General features: G+C 36.4%; 1 protein-coding gene across 1 annotated transcript; it reads left to right on the top strand.

Annotated features, from left to right (window-relative positions):
- Positions 1-5,149: 5,149 nt before the first annotated feature.
- On the top strand, positions 5,150-11,341 carry LOC132036232 (glucose-6-phosphate 1-dehydrogenase, chloroplastic). The gene is made up of 10 exons (XM_059426512.1): positions 5,150-5,496; positions 7,011-7,147; positions 7,294-7,388; positions 7,480-7,594; positions 8,768-8,973; positions 9,057-9,206; positions 9,294-9,414; positions 9,766-9,995; positions 10,090-10,290; positions 10,735-11,341. Exons 1-10 carry the CDS (start codon positions 5,265-5,267, stop codon positions 10,982-10,984), a joined length of 1,737 nt encoding a protein of 578 aa, XP_059282495.1. The 5' UTR covers positions 5,150-5,264; the 3' UTR covers positions 10,985-11,341.
- Positions 11,342-17,054: the final 5,713 nt, after the last annotated feature.

Genomic DNA, 17,054 nt, shown 5'->3' with positions numbered 1-17,054 from the left:
TTTAGGATTTCAAGAAGAAATTGATCTTATTCTTCCAAACTTACCCTTATTTTTAATCAAGAATCATTAAATAGCTTTTCTTTCTCTAGGCATTAATTAGAGGTAAGTTAGTAAAAAAACTCATAATTATTTAGAAATAATAGTAAAAACACTCATAATTTTTTTAGGAATAAGCAATTTCTTAAGGAGTGTGCATAAGCTAAAAACACCACTTATTGTGGAATGGAGGGAGTAATATATAGGTCATATTAAAACCGCATTGTACAAATTTTTTCACAGAAAGATGCAAGTTGGAATTATGAACAATCAGCCTATTCGATGGATATTGATTGAACCTGCCAAATTTGAACAACTAAATTAAAATTTTGGTATTTAAAATGTATAGTGAGTTACATTTTTGTGTTATTAGGTGCAAACATGTAATACAATTGTATATTACTCACTACTAAAAGATCTCTATTTTCTCACTGAATTTTTCAATTAAAAATATTCAGTGGCTATTCCCACTGAAAAATGTTCAGTGGCTATTCCCACTGAATGTCGGTGGAAAAACCCTAAATTGTATTTTTTTCACATGGAAAAATTATGAAGTTTCCTAGCGTTTGAGATTGTTGATATGTTTTGATTGAGAAAATAGTGCATTTAATGTCGTTTACTTCCATTTTATAGGTTTATATTATTGAGAAGAGCGTCGGAAGAAACCAAGTGAAAATAAAGTCAAAAAGAGGCCAAACTGGACAGTTTTGCAAAAACTGACCAGCGCAAAAGCGGGATACTTTTGAAAACTTGGGGCTTATTTTGTTATTTTGGGACTTGGAAAAAATTGGGAACTACAAAAGCAAGACATGGGGCAAATATTTATCATCTTTGGCCATTTTCAACACAAGATTTTTGGAAGCTAGGGTTCTTCAACTAACACTTTGGAAGAGAAGATTGGAGCACTTTAATAATAAATTTCTTAACCCTTTCTTTAATTTCTTGCTTTGTATTACATATCTAAGTGTGTAGAATTTTATTCCATCACTTTAATCTTATTTATGAAAATATTCATGCAAAGTTGGATGAAATCTCTTGTTATACTTATGTATTAAATGATTTTTATTACTATTGAAGTGGGTCTTTGTTGTTTTAATTAATCTTGTTCTTTAATGTTTCTTGAGAGATTAACTAACCCTAAGACCCGCCCATTTACTTCGATTTGAGCTCGAGAGAGAAAGATTGAGATTGGGAAAGATTAATTAACAAGAATTTGGGGCTTTAAAACCCATCTAATAACTTGAGCTAGAGATAGGAAAGTTACTTGAGATTATATTGATTGTGCTTAATATCACACTCTAAGGCTTGAGAAAGCTTAGAGTGAAATTCATTGATTTGGTCAAGAGACTTTTGATGAGATTTTAGAGATCATTATCTAATTAGCATAAACTCACTCATAGTTGTAAAATCGCGAAATACATTGGATCTTTACTTGAGCGTAATTTCCTTTGTATCCATACTTGTGGCCATTGATCATTTTACCCCCTTTCTAGTTAGTTTTATCTTTGTTAGTTGTTAAAACAAAAATTAATATTGAAAAAGTGTTTGGCTTAGTGTAGAAAGTGATAATTCCTTACTTGTTTAAATCGCCTAGTATATTATTCCATGTGGGATCGACCCCGACTCATATTTGAGTAAATTATATTGCGACGACCGTGTACACTTTCTCTTTGAGGAGTGGATTTGGATGTTATCAGCTAGTTTGGTGGGAATGAGGTGAGAAAATCATGTTTTATAGTACAAATTTCTCACTAAATGTCGGTGGGAAAAACCTCTATTTCTAATAGTAACTTAATACTTCTTTAACAACGATGCTCTTGGTGTAAGTTCCATTGCTTTTCTTCGCTTGGTCTATCATGATTAGAACCCTTGTTGTGGTCATTGCTATCCTTTTCAAAGTTCAACCTATAATTGTGCATGTGAAAAAACATGTTGCAATAGATACAAGCCAACATTAGGAATCATTTGACCTTGTGCTTTATTTATTATCATTGCAAACAAAGGCATACGAAAAATTGCTTTTGAACGAATTTGAAAGGATATCCTTCGTTTTCAGGGGTGATAATTGTATTCTTGGAATAAACACATTCTTTGTTGCACAATGTTCAGTCATTATTTCAGCATGTATGACGTTGTTGTTAAAGCCTTTACGTATCATTTTTGTGCCATTACATAAGTTTTTGAAGGATCCAAATTCCCATCTCCTTGAAAACTAATATATCCAAAAAAAGATATATATTTTTATTTTTCATATTTTAAGTACGTATCACATGCAAGCACATGTTACACAGAGGAAATATTAATTGATGCATATAACATTTTTTTTTTTTTGGCTGCAAAAAACCTGTGGTAGCAGTTCATTTAATGTCAAAGTATTTACATATTCTTCCTAATAGTAATTGTTGGTGTATTAAAGATGAAAGGGTAAAATTATTAAAAATTTTGTCATGTCTTAATTCATAGCCTGTTAAAAGAATTATAAAGTTTTAGTTATGGATAATTTTAGTGGCTATGGTATTGAAATGAATCTGTGATGGTAGTTCGATGATAAATTTAATGGTGATTTGGAAGGGATAGACGCAAGTGTGTATCCACTGTATAATTGTCGCGTTCACACTATTATACATTACTATTTAAGTAGTTTTTTATGCACTAATACAATTACCATACATTATATAACGATAAACGATCCACATATTTTTAATGGTGACAGGGAGGGGATAGACACTATAAGTATAGTGTATATAGTGTATAATAATACGTAACAAGTTTATAACAGGCATAACTTGTTTTACACTGACATACAATGTATGTATATTAATTGTACATTATATAATGGTACAGAGGTGGTAATGATTATTGGATGGAAAAGACACCTTTATACATGAATGTCATGGGGATATACATGCATATCACAATGTATATCATTGTATATCTGGTGAAGGGAGGCGTGGAATTTGACGGTGGAAGAGGAGCTTTAGTTTGGGGAGATTAGGGTCGGGGCTTTTAGCTACCAAATGAATTTCTACAATTTAAGTATATTTATTGCCAACAAACAGTAATAATAGATTGCCTCACAATTATTTATGAAAAATTCCTAAATTTAACCCTTTTAATACAATTAATATGTGTGTCTTAAAATATTTCTTACTAGTGAAGGAATTGGTATCAAGTAATGAAGGTGTTATCAAACTTCAATTTGCTGAGGTTTATTTGTAAATGTTTTTAACAACATTTTAAGACCAAAAAAATTATGAGATATATGCTGTATGTTAATTAGGGTAACAATGCTATTAAAATTGACCCACCTTTTTAAATCTTATAAAAAATGACCCACTCTCTCCTTCTCCTCCTCTCTCCCACGCTATCTCTCTCTGCCTCGTTTCCTTTAACATCTCCTCCTACACTCAAAACCCTCATCATCGGAATTATAATCAAAGAAAAAGAAGACTAATATATATTTGATGTTGTGAAACCCTAGATCATCTTATTAACATCTCGTATTTCAAGGTATTTTTTTTCGATTCAGTTACACATACTATTGAAGTTTTTCTTTCTGTATATCTTGTGCTTTTTAATGATCGAGAGCATTTTTTTTTTTTTTTTTTGAAATTGGATAGATGGTGTCGGGTGCGAGTAAGAAGAGAGAGGCGCAGAGAGAGGAGTTGTAGTAGCAGGAGCTGGTGGTGGAAATTGGATTTCTTTGAGTTTATTAATTGTTTGGATTAGGTGGTGCTCCAATTGATTGGAATTAGGTGGTGCTCCAATTGATTGGAAACATCAAGAGGGCTTCAAAACTTAAATTTGAAGTATATTTAATTAGATTTGAGTTAAACTTCAGAAGAGACACAAGGAAGAAGACGAAGTTATTTTTGTATATTAGTGTATATTGTTGTATAATAGTGTATATGAGTGTATACACACCTCTTATACACTATTATACACCTATATATATCATGTATCTTTCTTGCATAAAAGTGCAATTTTTATTCAAAATCAGTCCAGATCTATGTTTCTACCCACTTATACAATATTGTATAATTGTGTATGAATTGTATTAGTGGTTGTAAATGTGTATAAGTGCACAATACTTGTATAATTGTTTATAAATATGTATACGTGCGTATTTTCGTGTATAATATTATATAATTATAATTTTAGTGTATATACCTATATATTATACAATATTTGTATAATTATGTATACGTGCATATTTTCGTGTATATACCTACACATTATACACCTTCAAACACCTATACATAATGTACCTGTCTTTTGTATATAAGGGAATAGCACTTTATAAAAATATTTTTGAGCTAAAGCTTTACAATGTAAATTTTGAACTATTTTTTGCAATGTAAATGAGCAAATTGTATATTTATGAAATTTTCTCGAAAATAATTTACACACTTTTCTGGGAGTATTATTTTAGCCTCAAGGCTGGAAGGTCCCACAACAAAAAAAAGAAGTTGAAAGTTAAAACATGGAAATTTATAGCGGGCAGGAGATGACAATTCCCTTTATATAATACGTTCTACGTTTTATTTAGTCATGAACCTTTTTTTATTAATGATGCATATTTCTTTCCCATCTTTTTTCATCTTAGATTTTTCATCCTCTCTTTTTCTTTTTCTCATGTTCTTAGTTTAAATTATAACAACATACCAAAAAATTATAATCCATGTAGGGTGCGAAAAGGGTTTAAGACCACTTGCCAAAGCTCAAACAAAAAAAATAGTAAAGAAAACATGACAACTAATAAAGAAAACAATACAAAGCAGTCAGAAAAGAAATACTAACAACATCCAAACAGTGCAATAACCAAAACACATTAAACAAAAGATGTTACCGGATATCAAAAAGTCTTATTCTAAATTACGAATTATTAAAACATTATTCCATAATATTTTTCATTTGCTCATTCAGTAAAGAAAGTAATACAAACGGATTCAAGAGGGGAGTAAAATTTAAAGAAAAATGATAAACTTGTGAGGGAAAAAATATGGACCTCATATAAAGGATGAGGCATTTGAAAGGTGGACTTCACTTAAGCTTTTCAGTAAACTTAGGGGACAACATTCAAATTCTTTCCTTCTAAATTCATCAAAAAATCTATCAGTATCCAATAATATCCTCAACAACAAAACAGATAAACTCATCTTTTTCTTATTTTACATTAAGGAAAAAAAAAAAAAAAATCTTGCGCAAAGGCATTACACAAAAGCTGCATGGGTGGGCAGTTGAGATTGAACCATTGTTCTTCATCTTTAGCTGCAACTTGTCCTTCTACTTTCCATAATGGGACACCATATTTCTGCAGAAAGTTTAATACTTTACCATTTAGAACCCATTCACTTAACTGGGTATGTAATGGAATTTTTTCAAGAATTCAACCAAAAAAGCATTTTGAGATCATGTCCTCAAATGGATTTCCTCTAAATGCAGTGTCTTTGCAGGATGGTGAGTTTTTCCTTCATGTAAAAAAATGTAGTCTTTATCATTTACTCTTTTGTTTATTACTAGTTCATTTTCCAGTCTTTTTTATTGGTGCTATGAGTGTTTTCTAAGTGATTGATTATCATATTTAATTGTGTGATTTGGTAAACTATGACTCTGTACATTTACTTACTAACTTGCCTGTACCCATAGCTGAAATTCTTTTCTTTATATGCTGGTAAAGGATTTTCTTTTCTTTGATAAACTCAAGTCTACAAGTGCAGCTATTCTTGAGTTCGAATTTAGTCCAAAACTAGTGGAGTTATTCAAATTTCAAACCAAATTATGTACTGTACTAAAGTATCCTACAAGCATAACTTGCTCACCATTTGATTGGACACGAAAGTTAAAGTGAAAAAAAAAAAAAAAGAAAAGAGAGCGGCCATGCTCTTTGCATTGACAAATCATAGACAGCATTATAGTAAAAGATCTTCTTTTAAGTTTTTTAAAACCTCTTGTAAGAGTTCTTTTGCTTTTCGATTGTAGACTATAATATTGACACTGAAAATCAAATTCTTGATGATAGCTCACCTCCATCTAGGGCTGGGCATAGTTAGGGGAAAACCGAAATCCGAATATTTTAGATTTTTGGATTTAGACCTCCGAAAATTCAAATTTTCACCTCTTATATTTATCCCTAACGATTAGACATAGCCCATATACTAATACTAAGTCCAAAGACTAGAGGGGGTTGCTCAGATGGTAAGCACCCTCCACTTCCAATCCGAAGGTTGTGGGTTTGAGTCATCAAGGGAGCAAAAAGGGGAGCTCCGGGAGGAGGGGTTAAAAATAAGTAATACTAAATCCAAACCCTACTAAATCGGGTAATATACCTATAAGGCAAATGAATACTGCACACTGAGATGCATCTGACCGTATATTTTATTGTCAGTTGAAGAGCTGTGACACTGATCCTTGAGGAAGCATGTTAATTGATTTTTTAAATCGCAAAGAGTTATAAGGATTGAGTAGTGGTTGACTTGAATATGAACTATATGTATGATCTATCTAGACATGATTTTACTTTGTTTAGATTAAGAATTTCCTTGATAATGGTTTCATTGCTTGAATGAGCATTTTATCTGGATGATTGTGGTGGGAATGAGAAAATTTTAAGGCAATCTGACATGAATACTTTATCAGGATGTTCATATTTGTAAGAAGAAGAAACTCAACTTATAGACTCAAAACCGAAAATCCGAAATAACCAAACTGATTAATCCGAAACTGAACATAAGAAAACTGATCCAATCCAAACTTATTTGAATTGGATTTGGCTTTTAGTCTTAAATCCGAAAACTTAAAATCCAAACCGAAATTTCCATATCCAATCCGAACTGCCCGAACCCCACCCTAACTCCATCCATGAACTGCGGTTTGTTCTTTACACCTTTTTCTGTTTCTATCTCTTATGGTTAATATAAATACCAAATATCTGACATGTATATATATATGTTCGGCTTCAAAATCAATGCCAGAACAATTGCCTTTGACAGAGTTAGGAAATGCAGAGGACACTGTCAGCATAACTGTTATTGGAGCTTCAGGTGACCTAGCCAAGAAGAAGATTTTTCCAGCTTTATTTGCTCTTTTCTATGAAGATTTTCTGCCTGAGGTTAAATTTCATTTCTCCAACTATATATTGTTATCTACTAATCACACACAAAAATAAGTGGATCTTAGATTAATTAGCAGACACATCTTAACCACCCTGGTAGCTTCTGCAGTAGCTCATGATGTGTTTTTGCTTGCATGTTTCAGAATTTTGTAGTTTTTGGTTACTCGCGAACAAAAATGAGTGATGAAGAGTTGAGAAACATGATCAGTAGGACCTTAACCTGTAGAGTTGATCAGAGGTATGTATTATGTCAAGTCACTTTAACATGCAATATTTGCTATGTTTATGGTTTTGGAGCTGATGGAATCCATGTCAATGAGGGTTTGCAGAGAGAATTGCGAGGACAAAATGGACCATTTTCTGCAAAGATGCTTTTATCATTCGGGTCAGTACAATTCTGAGGATGATTTTGCAGAACTGGATTACAAATTAAAGGAAAAGGAGGTAATGCACGTGGCTTATTGCTATCTATTGCTTAGCATTGTCGATTGGAAAGATCTCTACCTGAATGAGGATATAAGTGATACTTCTCTTAAGAACTTCCAAAATTCTTGGGGTGACAAGTTATGGAAGTATTTATGAGATAACTTTATGTGGAAGCCTGTACACTGTCTGCAGTCCATTTTTTCATGTCTACAAGAAACTATAACAGTAAATTGGATGTAATCTTTACTTCTTAGCCGTATCAGTAACCAATCATCTTAATTAGTTTAATATTGTTCTAATACTGAGATTTTAATTCTTGTTTAAGTCTCCACATATTTATTCAATTAAGTAGGAGATGGCAGGTGACTGAAAATACATGGATCAAGTGAAAGCTTCATCAGGTGCAACAACATTTGATATCGGAGGAATAGTAGGATCAGTTGTTTTTTCCAACTTTGGAAAAGTCTGAACTATGGGGAAATATGTAAAAACTCTGACTCGGGGGAAAACGTGTATGTACATTACCTACATGTGTACGAAATAAAAAAATAAGACCTTACTTTCCTTCGTTGACTGATTCTAATTTGATCAACCCCTACAATACTTTTAAGTTGAAGAATCCGGAATTGCCCAAAACGAGACTCCTATTATTATTTCCATCTAAAGCAGTGACAAGAGAGTTACAGGGGAACTTCCATAACTTTTCTTAGTTCAATAAGATCCTAGCATGCACACATCAAATATAATAACTGAAGATTATTTTGAGTAAGACACAGAGATTCTTAAAATTCAGCGTCAATAAGTACGTGAAGTAAGGTAATAAACTTTAATCTTACATTCTAATTGAAAAGAATCCAGAGTGGGAATCCATTTGGACAGTAAAAATTACTTAATCCAATTGCATTTCTTAAATCAGACGTCCTGATCTATTGTCTAGTTATATAGGCACATTTACCTGGCATCTTAATACCCCTTCAGATGAAATGAGAGGCCAAAAAAAATAGAAATTCCGGATTATACATGTTATCCTTATTGTATCTTGGGGTTGGAGTGGCAAGCATTAGTCTCCACTTGATGCAGTTTATGGCTTTATGCCATATTTTAATGTTCTTTAATTCAGAATCCTAAACTATGTTACTGATGAATGATACAAAACTAATTGTGAGTGCTGATCATGTGATTACATTTTAGGGTTGTAGGGTTTCAAATAGGTTGTTTTACTTATCAATACCTCCAAATATATTCGTGGATGTGGTGAGATGTGCAAGTCTTAAAGCTTCTTCAGCAAGTGGGTGGACCAGGGTCATTGTTGAGAAACCTTTCGGTCGTGATTTAGAATCATCTAGTGAGCTGACCAGATGCCTAAAGAAGTACCTAACTGAGGAGCAAATTTTCCGGTAAGATTACTGCATTTTCTTTGGCAGGTAATGTTGTGTATATAACAAGGTTTGAAGTTTGATTATGTTACTTATTCTTTCAGAATTGACCATTACTTGGGAAAGGAACTTGTTGAGAATCTCTCGGTTCTTCGTTTCTCAAATCTTGTCTTTGAGCCGCTTTGGTCCAGAAATTACATCCGCAACGTCCAATTTATATTTTCCGAGGATTTTGGTACTGAGGGACGAGGAGGGTGAGTTCATTACTCTGCCACAGGTAGTTAAAAAGTGGTAGTATTCTGTTGGAATTGGATCTCTAACTTATTGCTCTTTCGGCCCAGGTACTTTGACAACTACGGCATCATCCGTGATATTATGCAAAATCATCTCCTTCAAATATTAGCATTGTTTGCAATGGAAACACCTGTCAGCATGGATGCTGAGGACATCAGAAATGAAAAGGTATTCAGATGTATGCAACAAATAATTCTCATAAATCCTACCAATAAAAAAGAATCATTCTCATAAATCCGGCATTACGTACCTCCTCCAAGTTACTATGACTATAAACTAGAGAAGATACATAATGGGATATTTACTTTTTTGGACCGCTCAAAAAGACAATAGCCGGTAAATGTATATGTTTTGTATAGTAAGACAAATATACATATGTTTTGTATATGTTGGCTAGCGCATGTAATTAATTTCGGCCGACGCGCCAAAAATGAAGAAAGCCCATGTATAAATTGTAAGATCATAAACCTGACTTCATTAAACATGGTCGATAACTAGAGACTTGTCTATGTGATTCAGGTTAAAGTTTTAAGGTCAATGAGGCCATTACAGCTTGAAAATGTTGTTCTTGGCCAGTATAAGGGTCATAGCAAGGGTGCTAAATCATATCCAGCTTACACAGATGATCCAACTGTGCCAAAAGACAGTATCACTCCAACATTTTCTGCTGCTGCACTCTTTATTGATAATGCACGTTGGGACGGGGTTCCTTTCCTCATGAAAGCAGGAAAAGCTCTCCATACTAAGAGGTAGGTGCATTGTCGTTTTCCCGTAATATTATTTTCTGGTATATATCCTGATTGCCACAAAATGATTAGAATTCTTGTTATATTAAAACTGCAGGGCAGAGATCAGGGTCCAGTTCAGACATGTTCCCGGAAATTTGTACAAAAGGAACTTTGGAACTGATCTGGATAAGGCAACCAATGAGCTGGTTCTGCGCTTACAACCTGATGAAGCCATATATCTGAAAATTAACAATAAGGTTCCTGGTCTTGGAATGAGACTTGACCGGAGTGACCTCAATCTTCTTTACAAAGCAAAGTAAGAGACCCCTGCTTGACTAGAGTTAGTAATAGCTTATGACTGCAAAAGTTTTCTTGTACTTCACCATGTCCCTTGTTTGTTCTATGAATATATGCTGGGATGCTCTCAGGGATGGATGAAATACATCTGATATAGAACCAGATGTATTTGCACCACATTATCTGTTACAGCGTGACAAACACAACTTATAACAGATTCCTCACTATTCGTCCAATGGGATCTGTTTGAACTTTGAAGTTGACATTTTTCCCATGTAAACTAGAAATGGACAGTCGAAAATTTTGGTTTATAGAAGAATTGGCAGGATTGAGAATTTAATTTATCTGGATTACTAACTTTTGATGCATGACTTATTTGAGTGATTATTTTAAGATTACATGAGAAGGACATTTATATTGACTTCAAAGTTATCTAACTCTATAATTTGGGCTGTTTGTGAAGGTATCGAGGTGAAATACCAGATGCATATGAGCGACTTCTCTTAGATGCAATGGAAGGAGAGCGAAGATTGTTCATTAGAAGTGATGAGCTTGATGCTGCATGGGCTCTATTTACACCATTGCTGAAGGAGCTGGAAGAGAAGAAGATTGCGCCAGAGCTATATCCATATGGCAGTAGGGGGCCAGTAGGAGCTCATTATTTAGCTGCAAAGCACAATGTTCGTTGGGGAGATCTATCCGGTGAGGATTGATTTGTATGTGAGATCTTCTTGGATCCCAATATACATGTTGGGATCGCGAACTTCTACAAATATCGAATATCTATATGCATGAAGTTTGAGGAGTATGAATTGAGGAAATCTTTCCTCAGAAAAGGGGACAGTTGATTCATTTTAGTGTATAAGAGTTGGGTGGCATTTTGCAGATTATTTAAATTGATCTACTGCAATTTCAGCTTATCAAGAACGCTGAAATTATGGACAACTTGGAACTGCTGTTAGCAATTATTGTATAGCTTGTCTATTTTTTAAGAATATACTCATGTTTATGCTTGTTATGTTACATCCTTGGCTATTTTTGCTAATGACTAATAAGAATAAACTTGCATATTTTTGTTACGGCTGGTCGTTTTTTGTTTTCATCAATTTGTTTTTGGCAGATCAAGAAGTTTATAGCATGTAATACTGTGGCTTTTGCGACAGAAAATGTCTCTTTCCAAGTGATCTAAAATTCAAAATAACTAAATGTAAAAGTTAATCTTACAATCTTTATATAATAATGCGCCTAGTCGCCCAATTCTAGTTATGAATAAAACGTCTTAATATTCAATAAGAGATATAGTCAAATATCAAAACGAAAACTTAAAAATTAATGTTTTGAGGCGTGTGGAAGTTGGAACAGAGAACTCTAGGAGTAAATAACATGCTTGATTAGTTTTGTTTACCCTAAAAAATGGATAATAATTAAATTTGTAAGGGGTTGGTAGGATATGTGGTTAGATTAATTTATAATATAAGGTAGTAGCAAATAAATAGCAATATATTATGAATAATAGCAAAGAAAACAAGGAAAGTCAAGTTAGCGAGTTCTGCAAACTGGTCCGGTCTGGAAGATGCTCCCTTTAACCGAGCCAAAATACTTAAGAAGATTTCACTGTCGAGTTTCTGATTACAAAATATGTAGAATGATGAAAAGCTAACCTAAAAAAGGAAGGGGTGATCCTTTATTTATAGCTAACAACAAATGGGCCCTAGTACTATGTAAGAAAAAGCCTTTGTAGAAAAACCCTAAAATGGATGAGGCTACGTCCGTATGGTCTGACAACCATACGGTTGTCAACGCAAATGGCAGAACGGTAATGTGACGCGTGGCTTGCCCCATAACTGATTCTCCGAACCTACATTGAGTGTGTTGTTTTTAGGCTCGTGTTAACCGGGCTCATTAGAATGACCTCAGTTTTGATGCAGAGTTGAATATACTCACGACCCCTCGGTTTTTGTTCATATCGGTTGTGACAACCGTACTCTTCCTCGATCTTATATCAGACGGCTCTAAACTTTACCCCCATTTTCACCGGATGCAAGTTGTATTGATTTTTACCATATACAGATAATCCCCACACTTTCCGGATCAAAGTTTTACCGAAGAGACGGGAAGTGGAACAACTGCCTCGGTGACTTCTCCAGTAAGCCTTTACTTTTTACTTTGAAAACAAGCAGGAAACAAAGCATTCTTTCATGTCACGTCCCTCTGACTTCGGGCACCTGTCACCTTTTAGTTGGTCAGCTCCGTAACCCCTTTAGGGTCACATCTCTTCATACTCCGTAACATGTCCTCACTTCATTGGACGACTCCGGTAACCGCTATGAAATTTTCTTTATATAAGGAGTTACAGTGATCTCATTTCTTTACTTTTCACCCTTTTCACCCTTCGTTCCTTGATCATATTACTCACTTTTCTCTGTTCTTGGTTTTATTTGCTCCGAAATTTCGTGTTTTTGAAGAGTTGTTTAAGAAATTTCATTCGGGCTCCGAAAGTCTTCTTCATTTTCTGGAAAATCTTCTTGAACCTTTCTTAACTCCATCTATTCATCTCCAAATCTTCACATCTTCATATGTATAACCTTCAAATCTTCATATCTTCAACCGTAACTTTATATCTTCATCATCCAAACCTAAGAATGGCAATGGGCCCAGACTCTGCTTCCCAGAATGTTCCATTGGTTTCTTCTCCGCCTACCGAGCCTGTTGCTAATCCCGGGGACAAAACACAAGCCACTCCCTTCGAATCGACCAAGGACATAATTCCTTCGAAGTATAATTTTAACCACGAATTCACCGTTGAAAAAGCCATACAGACTTCCAACCGGGGTTTTAATGTGAGACATTACCCCTCGTCGATCAAAGAGGAGCACCTTTCTCGAGTCCGGGCCGAATGTGGCTGGGATAACCGCCCCATGGATAGTTTTGCTTCCGGTGATGATGAGTCGGTCACTGACTTCAAAGAAGGGTTTTTATACCTTTATACGTATCCTTTCTCTCTGACGCTCACCCCTCCAATAGATTCGGTTATTCTCAATATGTGCCGGATGTATAAAGTCTGCCTCGCTTAGATAGGCCAGAATATTTGGAGGATCGTGACCTGCCTTCGCTTTTTGGTTAATAATGCCAAAATCGATTTTACTATGGCCCATTTTATCTGATTATATTGCCCGAGGATCTTTCGCGGAAGCGTTATAAAAGTCTCCAAACGGGGCAAAAATACCATTCTTTCAGTGTCAACGAGAACAGGTATCGGGGTTGGCACAAACATGTTGTCCGGGTTAGGACCAAGGACATTATACCGGCCGAATATATGCCTTTCCCCGAAAGGTGGAATGATAAACGTAAATTTGTTTGCTTGTCTCCTTTACATGTCTTCGAGCATTTTTTCTAACCTTTTTCAATGTTACAGCGGAAGCATGTATTCCGAATGCAATTACTGGATTCGCCGAGTGGATTGAAAAAATCATCGGCCAGCATCCGCATGATGAGCGGACATGGGAGAGTTTTGTCCCGCGACCGATGGATAGCTCAAACCACGGTATCCTCTTCTTTCCCCTAATTTTTGTCATTCTTTTTCATTTCATTTCACTCCGATTTAACCCTTCAACACCCAGGTTTGGGCAAAGGTTCTGCAACCCCGCGGCCTGCACCAGCGGATGAGCCCGCAACACCGAGCTCGGATTATGATATATCAGGATCAGCACGGCTTATCGCCGTGGCTGAACAGAAAAGGAAAATGACCACCTCCAAGGGTCAGAAGAGGAAGGAAAGGTCGAAGGACGCTGCAGGCTCGTCTGATGTTCGAGGCTTGAGGGATGAAGCCGAGGATGACGTTTGGATCGCAAATGTAGCATCAGGGCCTTCTATTGCTACTGCTATTGGGTCCGAGACAACTTTGATGGAGGCCCTCGAGGAAAATATCGCGGCTGATCTTCCGACCCCAACCACTCGGGGAGAGGCTGAGGTTCCTTTCCCCCCAATAGCCGAATCTATTCAAGCTCCGATTCCACTAAGGTCCGTTGATTTTATTGATATTACAGGTGACACTTCACTCGAGGTGGTGTCCTTGGTAAAAAAGCCTAGAAGGGCCGGCCCAACTTCAGGGGCGACGACTCAAAGGGTCGAAACAACAGCAGCTACCGACCTGCCCCCAAGTGGCGAACCAGCTACTAAGGCCAAGATACAATCAAGGGCTGGTACAACCCCAACTTCTCCTCCTACTCCTTCTTTGGAAGAGGAGAATCTCAACTATATGTTTGCCAATACTCCTCCTGCAACGGCGGAAGCCTCAGGGTTTGGCCACCTCTCTATCCCACGAGCAACGAGGATTGCTAGCCAGTCCACTGAATCTGGTTTGAGAACTAGACTTGTAGATATTTTTTCGGCTTTGAGTGTAGAGCCTAAGAGGACCAGGTCGACCACATTCACCGTCCCTGAGGACTGTAGCTTTTTTATCTCGCCCCATAGGGGTTGCCAGCTATCTAAGACCTCTCGTTTCAGATTTGGACAAAGAGAAGATAGAGGGACTCTCGTGGCAGTGTCTTTTAAATGAGGGTATGCATGCCGACAACCGGGTAAGCATTCTTACCTAACCCTTCTAACAAGACTTGTCCTTCGTGACTTCCACCGTTCGCCGATTTCTTACCCTTGTTTATTATATATTTTTTTTTTGCAGAGTGTTATGCTTGTGAATGAAGGTGAGGCTGCAAAAACGAAGGAAAAATTCAAACAGCTTGAAGCCGAAAGGGCCGCGGAAAAGGACAAGTTGAAGGTTATGGAAGAAAAGGCCGAGTCTCGAGCCCGGATCAATGATGAACTCAAGAAAGAGCTCGAGGCCGCTGTCCAGGCCAATGATGTGCTTCAGGCCGAGCTGGCATCTATCAACGAGGTACGGGTCACTCTGAGTGACATGAAGTCTGAATTAGAGGAGAAATTAAAGAAAGCTTAGGCCGACTTGGAGGAAGCTTGCAAAGAAATTAAGGCTACCGAGGCTCGTTCTAACCTTTTAGCTGAACACGAGAGATAGAAATCTCGGAGGATTACACTCGAGCAGGTCCAACGGGGTATGAAAGATATTCCGACTTGTATACTTGATGCAAAGATGATCGAGGATAAGGCTAAGAAAGCTCTCGAGGATAGCTCTGAGGAAGACCCTGAAGAGACCGGTTCTGACGACTCGAGTTCTTCTCAAACGGAGTAAAATAGGGCTTGTAGAAGCTTTTTTTGTTTTTGTTTTTGTTTTTGATCTTTGAAAATCACAAGTGTAAAGCTTCGGCCTGTCATGTTATATATGAAATTCTCATTTCCTTTTGCCAGCGTTTTCTCCGATCTTTAAGTTGGGCACACTTTATGATATTGCTTCGTATTGATGTTTGCTTCGTATTGATGTATGTTTCCAAAAAAATGGCAGAGGTTCGACCTTAAGCCTTTTAACAATTTTTCTATTAGAAAATCGAGCCAACCTCAAGTTATGAGTTATGGACTTTACTTTATTCGGTTCCTTCTTGACCACAGACTTATTGATGGCTTGCCCGCGGGAGCCTTTTTATGCTTTGTGAATTCGAACATCTCCGAATCACCCTGGGTATTTAAGTCGAGGTTTTTAATTATTTGACCCTCTTCCGACTGTTTAAATTTGGGTCGGTTAATTATAATTTTTATGCCATCGTCGATTTTGTGACAACAGCCCCAGTCGAGGGTATTATTCATGAAAAACCGTATTTGAAACGTACTTTTCAAAAGTATTTCTCTTCATTTTTCAAATATTTGTTTCATACAAAAACTAAGGGTTTCATCCTACCCCTTCTGTTTTTGCAATAGCAATGCTATCTGGGCACGATTCATTTGATTGTTTGGCCCTTACATCGAAACCTAATACAGAAGGCTCGGTTAAATTCGAAAGAAAACAAAAATTGTTTCAACGTTAACTTCGTTTCTTACTTTGCTTCTTTAAGCTTTTCTCTGGTTAGGGTACCATAGTCCCCTAGTGTTTGTTCGTGAAGCACGAACGGGGAAACACTACATGGAAACGAAGTTGTTGAACATCCAGTCCCCAGTACTTAGCTGGTCTTCGAGTTTACGACACTTAGCCTCGTCTTCTAAGGTAACACGTTGTACTTGTTTCCTTGTTAAAAATCTTGACGGAAAACCCACTTCCGGACAAAACCGAGCTAAGGAAAAGAGTGCAACACGTATTTTCAGGCCTAATTCTAAGACCTTTGAATTTTCTCCGATTTGACCCTGTAAAGAAGATAGATAAGAATTTTTAGAATTCACAAAGGGTTAATGGATCATACCTCAGCAATGATATTTCTTCAAGTTTGCTACGTTCCAGTTATGGTGCAGCTGTTGGCTGTCTCCGGTTTCCAATTGATATGATCCTTTGCCAGTTATTCCGGTTACCTTATACGGTCCTTCCCAGTTCAGCCCCAACTTTTCATCATCGGGATTCTTAATGTGCAGGGTAATCTTCCGAAGCACTAAGTCCCCAACTTGGAAATGTCGAAGGTTTGTCCTTCGATTGTAGTATCTTCCTATTCGTTGTTTTTGAGCTGCTAAACGGACCAGTGCATTCTCGTGTAGGTCGTCTGTTAAATCAAGCTTTACGGCCATAGCCTCTTCATTTGACTCGTTTGTTGCATACTGGAACCTCAAGCTTGGTTCACCAACTTCTACGGGAATTAAAGCCTCGGCCCCATAGACCAAAGAAAATAGTATTTCTCCCATACTTGACTTTGATGTTGTTTTGTAGGCCCATAACACCTCCGGTAAAATTTC

The sequence above is a fragment of the Lycium ferocissimum genome, chromosome 11 (genome assembly GCF_029784015.1).
Source record: "Lycium ferocissimum isolate CSIRO_LF1 chromosome 11, AGI_CSIRO_Lferr_CH_V1, whole genome shotgun sequence".
Classification (NCBI taxonomy): Eukaryota; Viridiplantae; Streptophyta; class Magnoliopsida; order Solanales; family Solanaceae; genus Lycium; species Lycium ferocissimum.
The sequence above is the reverse complement of the archived record's forward strand: the minus strand, read 5'-3'. Positions and strand labels throughout refer to the sequence as shown.